This window comes from Bison bison, unplaced genomic scaffold (assembly GCF_000754665.1).
Source record: "Bison bison bison isolate TAMUID 2011002044 unplaced genomic scaffold, Bison_UMD1.0 scf7180017864371, whole genome shotgun sequence".
Taxonomy (NCBI): Eukaryota; Metazoa; Chordata; class Mammalia; order Artiodactyla; family Bovidae; genus Bison; species Bison bison.
This window is the reverse complement of record NW_011494943.1, coordinates 2,312,946-2,321,735: the sequence shown is the minus strand read 5'-3', so window position 1 is coordinate 2,321,735 and position 8,790 is coordinate 2,312,946. Positions and strand designations below refer to the sequence as shown.

At 48.8% G+C, this 8,790-nt stretch overlaps 1 protein-coding gene across 2 annotated transcripts in view; it reads right to left on the bottom strand.

Moving 5' to 3' along the window:
- Positions 1-794: 794 nt before the first annotated feature.
- Positions 795-8,790, bottom strand: part of MAP2K6 (mitogen-activated protein kinase kinase 6) — a 106,431-nt gene continuing 98,435 nt past the window's right edge. For both annotated transcript variants that reach the window (XM_010856079.1, XM_010856080.1), the window contains exons 11-12: positions 7,178-7,223; positions 795-1,135 (exon numbers count right to left, since the gene is read on the bottom strand). In XM_010856079.1, the coding sequence (XP_010854381.1) occupies positions 1,058-1,135; positions 7,178-7,223 (124 nt within the window). In that variant the 3' untranslated portion in view covers positions 795-1,057. The remainder of the gene's footprint in view (positions 1,136-7,177; positions 7,224-8,790) is intronic.

Below are 8,790 nucleotides of genomic sequence, written 5' to 3'. Positions count from 1 at the left end.
AGGCTTCTTCCGTGACCAAACCAAAAGCAGCAAGATGACATTAAGGGCAAAGGCAGTCCCTGGGGAGGCCACAGCAGAGGCAGGCGCTGGTTCTCTGGGTGGGGAGACAAACTTCCCCTCTGGACTGGAAACCTCCTCCTTACCAAAGACGGATGTTATTTATAATAGCCATTTGCAGAACTTGTGACGTCTCACACACACAAACACACACACACACGCACGCATGCTCACAGAAGGATAGATAGGTGATGGAAAACCACATCGCAAAGCACATTCGATTACTCCTACACCACCAAGGCCAACAGAACAGCCAGATCTGCGACTCTCTGAACTGTGACAAGACTGATTTTTTGTCTTCCAAAGTTAGGAAATAGTGTGTGACCAGGCAACGCTGCCGCTTCACCGGAATATGCGGTTACAACCCCGGGTGGAGCAGAAACTGAGGAACACGGCAGCAGCTACAGCAGCTGGAACAGACGCGCCACGTGAGCTCCTGGTGGATACTTTTATCAGAATCCCAAAGATGCACATGAAATAATTTCTTCTGGACCACAGACACGATCGAACTTAAAAAATAAAAAAGCCGATAAATACTGCCAACCCAATCTTGTCTTTCGTCTCTCCCTCCTCGCATCAAATGGAATCTTGTCAACCGCTTAAACATAAATATTAAAATAATAAGTGGGACAGACTACAGATCTACTTACAATTCCATCACTTCTGTAGCACCTTTTTTTACCTTTTTACCAATGTATCCGTTTCGTAAAGAACAGAAGTCTGAAAAGCTTACGGACTCACATGACACATCATTAAATATTTAATCACCTTTTTAAGTCCTAAGCCTTTATCATATTTCATCCATCTAGACAGTTCATTCTATAACTATAGATTCCAAGGCCCCCTTTGGAGGGGAAAAAAGAGAAAATGGGGAAGAAAAAAACCTTCTGAGAGGCAGGGTTAAATTATCTCAAAGATGAGTTTCTATTGGCGCTTCAGTGGACATCAGCCTGTAAACCCACCAATCCACAGGAGGGTCAACCGATGGAGTCCATTGTTTTTAGTCTCCAAGAATTGATTTTACAAAAGATGCCACGTCTGTCGCTTTGGATTCGTGTAGGGTGAAAAACAGATGTTGCTGGTGAAGAAAAGAAAAATGCCTTCCGTTAATACTGGTCTCTGACAATGCCTGAGATTAGCAATGGACAGATCTGGTTAGTTAACAAACTAAGTATCCCCATCAGGCTTAAACTAGATTCTTCTACCCCTTCCCAAACCAAGTATACACTCAGGGATGCAAATTCTTAAAGATGTCATTTAGCTGCTGCTCCTCCTATCTTGGTATCGCTTTTTGATTCCATGCCAGAGTATCCACTGTTTTAAAATATACGTATGTAACTAGGCTATATACATCCCATGCGTGTGTGCTAAGCAGGCGTGGTAAGCTGCTTCAGTTATGTCCGACTCTGTGCTACCTGATGGACCGTAGCCTGCCAGGCTCCTCTGTCCATGGGATTCTCTGGGCAAGAATACTGGAGTGGGTTGCCATTCCCTTCTCCAGGGGATCTTCCCCACCCAGGGATCGAGCCCATGTCTCTTAGGGCTTCTGCGTTGGCAGGCAGGTTGCTTACCACTAGCGCCACCAGGGAAGCCCGTATACATCCCATCAATGGGTAAATACAAGCAAGAGCAAAGATGGCTCAAAGATTCAGTTTACAAATAAGCCTGTCACCTAGAAAGTAATTTTCAGACAAAGTGGCAAAATAATAAGAAATTTTAGAGATTTACACACACGCAGTTCCCAAGAAGTGAGTGGTAGAATGAGAAACCAGTTTTTGGAACAATAAACAGGCGTTGCTCGTGCTTAACACTGGAGAGCTGGTTTGCACTCAAACAGCTAGCAGTGTTACTTTTTACATCACTTCGATTGATAACAGGGCTTTCCTGGTGGCTCAGATGGTAAAGAACCTGCCTGCAATGTGGGAGACCTGGGTCCAATCCCTGGGAGGATTCCGTGGAGAGCATGGCAGTCCACTCCAGTATTCTTGCCTGGAGAACCCCATGGACAGAGGAGTCTGGAGGGCCACAGTCCATGGGGTCACAAAGAGTCAGACATGACTGAGCCACTAAGCGCAGCACGTTGATAACAAGTGATCCTTATGTCTCTCCACAATGATCTGATCCTTGGGGAAAATAAAGTAGCCTGCCCAACCCTAGGTCTGGGTGGAAAAAAATTCATCTTGGAGATTAAAAACCAAGAAGCAAAAAGGTGGTCTCTGCTCATGCTGCTCAGATTCCGTAAACTTGACATCACGTCCTGCTCTTTGCTGGGGGAAGAAGCATGGTCCAATGCAGGGAGCCACGCGTTAACGATTCTGAAGGAAACGAAGCTAGAGGCTCTGCCCCAGGGCCGCCCTCCTCGAATAGCTCAACTCGGTGCCAGGAAGCGCCTGGCTGACACCCGGGAACCTCACACCTCCAGTTAGGAGTGGACACATCAGCTCACGGTCCACAGTCCTCCCAGTACAATCAGAACCAAGCGATCAAACCAAAAAGAACAATTCCTCCAGGAGGAACTGAGAGCCTGAGCTAGCAGGGCCCCCTCCCAACTGTCTGGAGGCATTGCTCCTCTCAGCGACCTGTCAACAGCTAAATATGAGCGTTTCTGCACACAGACGTGTAGGTGACTCACTCCGCTTCCCCTGACTTTGAGGATTTTTGTTCACAGCCTACGTGTTGCCTAGCTCTAGGTTTTCTAATTATATTTGTTTTAAACCTGAGAGCAGAGAGCTGGATGACTCAGCCCTGTGGGAACCTAGAATGCCCACCCATGGACATTTTAGAAAACAATGCAGAGGAAAGGAACAAAGAAAGCAAGCCCCAAATAAGGTCGGTGGTCACCACTAAGTACAGTGACTCAAAAAAAAAAAAAAAAGAGAGGTTTTCTGGCTTTGCCATTGGGTGCTTCATAGCCATGATATTAACCAGAGCCCCAGGCGTGGGCGCAGCCTCTGGAGCCCCCCGGATGAATACACTACTTCTGATCACTACCCACTTACACAGCACCCTTACCGAGTGTTTTACCATCGTGCTTATTAGCTTTCCCACATCCCCTCGACATTTAGAGATCTTTTCATGTCCTTTGAAGCCTTTCACTATCAAAACAGGCCACGTCCGGTCTCAGCGTGTCTCAGGGACTACGCCCGACGCCCGCCAGCCCCATTCTCCTGTCTTGTGGTCGGTGGGTGGCTCAGGGGATCTAGCCTAGGTCTGCGACGGAATTCAATAACCGCACCTGACGTCTCAACGAAAAAAAACAACTCCTCAGGCACCTCTCGGTTTAGTCTCAGGCTGGGAAAGCACCGTGAGAGCCAGGGGCAGGGGGAGCAGGCAGGCATGTGGACATGGGAACTGTGACGTGTCTCCTGTGTGGGTTTTGAGGCTGTAAAAGGCTGGGAGGGAACCAGTCCCTTCTAGAAGCGGCCGACTAAGAATAGCAACCAGGACACAGCAGAGGAGACGCCGTGGAATCGCCCCCAGACCACAGACCCAGGCTGAGCGTCTCAGAAGGTGGGGGGAGGGCACTGGACTTCCCTGGTGGTCAAGTGGTGAAAAATCCCGCCTGCCGACGCAGGGGACACGGGTTCCATCCCTGGTCCGGGAAGAGCCCGCGTGTCACGGGGCAACAGAGCGTCTGCGCCACAACTACTGAAGCCGGCGTGCCTGGCGCATGCGCACCGCGACGAAGAGAGGCGCCCGGCCTCTGCAACTCGAGAAGGCCGTGCGCAGCAATGAAGACCCCGCGCAGCCATGAATTAATTAATGAAGAGGGGCCCGGTACAGGGAGAACTTAACACCCAGCCTGGAGCATCGCCACCAGCGCTAAGAGTCTCCAGTTCCCCTGCAAAACCACAGTTTAAGTCAGTCAGCCCTGCCTAGGGCTTCCCTGTAGGCCCAGATGGTAAGGAACCCGCCTGCCAATGCAGAAGACGCAGGTTTGACCCCTGGGTGGGGAAGATCCCTGGGAGGAGGAAATGGCAACCCACTCCAGTGTTCTTGCCTGGAAAATCCCATGGACAGAGGGGCCTGGCAAGCAGCAGTCCATGAAGTCACCGAGTTGGATACACCTTAGCAACTAAACAACATCATCTCTGTTTAACAATGTGGTTCAATCTAGGACATCCCAGGACATTCAGAGGACATGATCACCTCCCTGGACCATCACCTGCATCACCTGGGTTTTGTTTCTGGTGGTTTCCATCTAGCCCAGGGGTCAACAATGGATGAACTGGGGGCCCAATCCAGCGGACTGCCTATTTCTGAAACAGAGTTTTATTGGTGCACAGCTGCACTCCTGTGTCTACCCACTGGCTATGGCAGCTCTCATGCTAAAACAGAAGTCGAGTTGTCGTAGCAGCCCACAGAGCCTGAAGTATTTACTTTCTTGTTGTCCGATCTTTTGCAAACCTACGGACTGTAGCCCACCAGACTTCCCCGTCCATGGGATTCTCCAGGCGAAAAATACTGGAGTGGGTCGCCATTTTCTTCTCCAGGGGATCTTCCCGACCCAGGGTTCGAACCTGCGTGTCCTGCGTGGACAGTTTGTTTACCACGAGTCACCTGGGAAGCCCGAACCCTGTCTATGCAACAATTCTTTATAAAAACGCTGGCTGGCCCCATACCCCATAGAGCAAGTCCTACTCAGTTACGGCCCCCAGTGGGAGCTTGAAAGAGAAAGCAAATGAGATGACCTTCCTGTCCACACCTCAACCCAAACAGGGAACAAAAAACATTTGGGATTTCTATAAGAGGTACATGTCTGGGTTGGGGCCTTAATTATACTGTTCTTCACCTGGAAAGAGGATTTTTTTTTTTTCTACCTCTTCACCAACTCCTACAACCTCAACAGTCGCCTCTCAGCATGTGTTTTCCTGAGGCTTCAGCCGAAGCGTTTGGACTCAGAGTTTCCACCGAGAAACCTCAGTCCCACCGGAAAGCAGGAGGCAGTCATGACCTCACAAGGCAAGTCATCCCAGTGCCATGAAGATGAGCACCGTAAAAGGCGGGGGTGGGGGTGGTGACCCGCACGGAACTGCAGCCCTAATGCCAGACCACCAGAGCCCACGGTGTCCGGACAGAGTGCAAAGGCAGCTTCAACATCAGTTGCCCAAGGGTGTTAAGCGAGGACTCCGCAATTTTTCTCAAGTGTGCTCCGTTGAAACCTCTGATAAGCAGCCACTTGGAAGGGGGAAAACGTGGTATGCATTTTCAATAGTCAGACACATAAAGCAAACATACTTTCATCTGAAGAAAAAGTGACAAAGGCACCTTGAAAACAAGAGTAGACAACCCCCCACAAACCGCTCTATGCGGGTTGCACTTTATGTGGAATCAAAGTTTAAAATGCTCTGGGGGTTGCACAAGAATTCTAAAACAAAGTAGCCAGGATTGAAAAGGCCCCCGACTGGCTACTATCTACATAAGCAGAGGGGAAATGTTGAACCCAAACGTGCTGCAGGCTAAGATCTTCTCAAGCATGAATCATCTCCCCTTCTGCCTCAACTGTGGGTGTTAGTTGAATGCTGAGTCCCCATGGGCTGCCTTTATATTTCATTGCATTATTTTTTTTAATTTTTATTTATTTATTGGCCACGCCGAGTGACATGTAGGATCTTAGTTCCCTGCTGCTGCTGCTAAGTCGCTTGTCGTGTCCAACTCTGTGCGACCCCATAGATGGCAGGCCACCAGGCTCCACCGTCCCTGGGAGTCTCCAGGCAAGAATACTGGAGTGGGTTGCCATTTGCTTCTCCACTTAGTTCCCTGACCAGGGATCAAACCCATGACTCCTGTAGTGGAAATGCAAAGTCCTAACCACTGGACCACCAGGCAAGTCCCGAGGCTGCCTTTCTATTTTATTGGTTTATTTTTATTTATTTATTTATTGGCCAGGCTGTGAGGCTTTTGGGATCTTAGTTCCCAGACCAGGGATTGAACCCACGTCCCCTGCAGTACCGGCGTGGAGTCTTAGCCACTGGACCATCAGGAAAATCCCAGGGCTGCCTTTTTAAAGGGGACAAAGGTGCCCAGTCCGTCTCTCCTCAGACTCTTCCCAGCATCTATTCAGTCATCCAGTCGACATATGGTTCAGACTTAAATTCAAGCTTAACCAGAAGAACTGAAAATCCATGGGATCTGCTGAGACCATCCAGTTCTGCTCTCTCATCTCCTGGCGACTTGCAAGTATATGGTCGAGTGGTGTTAACGCTAGTCCCCATGCTGTGCTTTATACCCCAGGTCTTACTCATCTGGTAAACAGAAACTTGTGCTCTTTGACCACCTTTATCCATTGCCCCCAGCCCACACACCCCTGGCAACCACCAGTCTATGCTCCGTAAGTTGTTTTTTTAAGATTCTACATTTAAGTGAGATCATGCAGTATTTGCTTTTTCTGTCTGACTTATTTCACTTAGAATAATGCCCTCAAGCTTCACCCACGTTGTTGTAAATAACAGGATTTCCTTTTTTAATGCTTGAGTAATATTCCATTGTGTGTGTATGTGCATATGTATTATGTTTTCTTTATCTCTGTATTCATTAATGGACACTCAGATTGTTTCCACATCTTGGCTGAGATAAATAATGCTGCAGTGAACTTGGGGGTTCAGCTATTTCTTCAAGATAGTGATTTCATTTCCTTCAGATCTGTGCCCAGAAGTGGAATCATTAATCATCAGATGGTGCTATTTTTAATTTTGTGAGGTTTTCTGTCCTGGCTGGACCAGTTCACATCCCACCAGGGAGCCTCTTTTCTCTGCATCTTCCCCAGAGTTCCTCTCTTATCTTTCAAACCTTCCAGATGTGAGATGATGCCTGACTGCGTTGTTTTTTTTTAATAATACGTTCTTTTTTAAAAGACTTTTTTTTTTAATGTGGGCCATTTTTAACGTCCTTGTTGAATTTGTTATGATACTGCTTCTGTTTTATGTTTGGGTTTTCTGGCCACGAGGCACGTGGGATCTTAACTCCCTGACCAGGGATCGAACTGGCACCCACTGCATTAGGAAGGCAGAGAATTAACCGCTAGACCACCTGGGAAGTCCAGATCATGATTTAGATGTCATTCACTTCCCCTGTTCCAACTGTTAGTATGGACTCATCTACACCCCCTAACAATACTCACCATAAGCTCTGGATATGTTGGCCTTTCTTTGGAATTCTTCTTCAAGCTTAAAGGAAAAAAAAAAAATCACATTAAAATCTAGAAACCATCTGTGTTTCCACTAGACTAGGATTTCAGAACCTGCAGAAGACCAAACAGAACCACCTTTAAAAATGTACTGAAAACATAAATCTCCTGCCTTGACTTTCCTCTTGTTACACTTCCCAAGGATGTTTGAAATCACTCTGTACCTTAACAGGAAGGGTAAGGCTGTGTGTGTTTCCTTATGTTTCTTTACCAATGACATAAAAACTAGCTTTTATTATGTATCAAAATATATATTCACTTTCCTTCAAAACGGCTTTTAATCCACCCCCTCTTGCAAAGACCCTGGCAGGTGTTTCTTAAATTACAGTTGTTGTCTGTTCATTGTCTCCAATACCGGGTTCTCTCTGCTTCTGATCTCCTTGCAGGTACAATTTGCTTTTATATGCTCCCTGCTGAAACTGCTTGAGACAGAAGCACTACGGATGTAGAATGCCTAAGGTCACTGCTGCTTGACGGCCGCTCGGCTGATGACCGGGAAAGCACGCTGGCCGTGGACTTAGCAGTGCTTCTTCTCAGAAACCCCTGCTGGCCCTGCACTACGCAAGGGGCGCCCGTCATCCAGCCGTCTGTACACACAGACCTTTAATCACATCTGATACCAGAGGCAACAGTCATAAAACCACAGTGAGAAGAGACCCACCCCTTCATCCACCTGCAGCCTTAAAATGGAAAAGAAAGTTTATTTGGGGTTGGAACCCCAGGTTACAGAATGGAGGAAAGGATGGTTTTGAAAAGTATGATTTGCGAGGCAACCTGCAGAGCCCTCTGCCCACGGGCCCTAAAACCATCCACGAATGGAAAGGACATCTGCCTGGCGTGGAAGGAACTCAAAAAGTGACAGAACGTTGGGTGGCTGGGATTTGCGCTGATGACCACCTGGAGCAAGGGAGACCTGCGAGGTGTGACCTGAGCCCCGCTCCATGGAGGGCAACAATCAAGGGCAGGCCCGGATGCAGAGCCAGAGAGGGAAACGGCTGAAATGCTTGGGACTGAAAAAAACTCGAAATGAAAGAAAAAAGGAAGCTTTTTGAATCAAAACAGCCGAGAGCAGCCTCCCTATGGACTCCAGGCAGCTCTGCGGTGGAGGGCAGGGAGCCTGAGACGGGGAATAGGCAGAGGCGGGGACAGAGAGCCGACTGCGGGCGGATCCACACCCAGCGACCTCACTGCCTGGACAGCCGAAGAGAGAGCGTCCGTCTCAACTGAGGCTCAAACAAGAATGAGTGAGAAAGGAGACCAGCAGCATCACGGCCGGGCTGGCCCGGGAAGGCATCTCTGAGCGAAATGAGGAGACCTCCAGCTCCCACCGATGAAGCCTCCTGTGCCTACGTGCTGCGACTCCGGAAGGCTCCACCAGCGGTCCCCAGCTGCAGGTGGCTTTGCCGTCCAAGGCACACTCGGGGGCGTCTGGAGGTACTTCTGGTTAACGCAGCTGGTGGTGCTGGGGGCCGTAATTCACATCTAACAGGCAGAAACCGAGGCTGTCGCTCAACATCCCATAATGCCCAGGACGGTTCCCCAGCAAC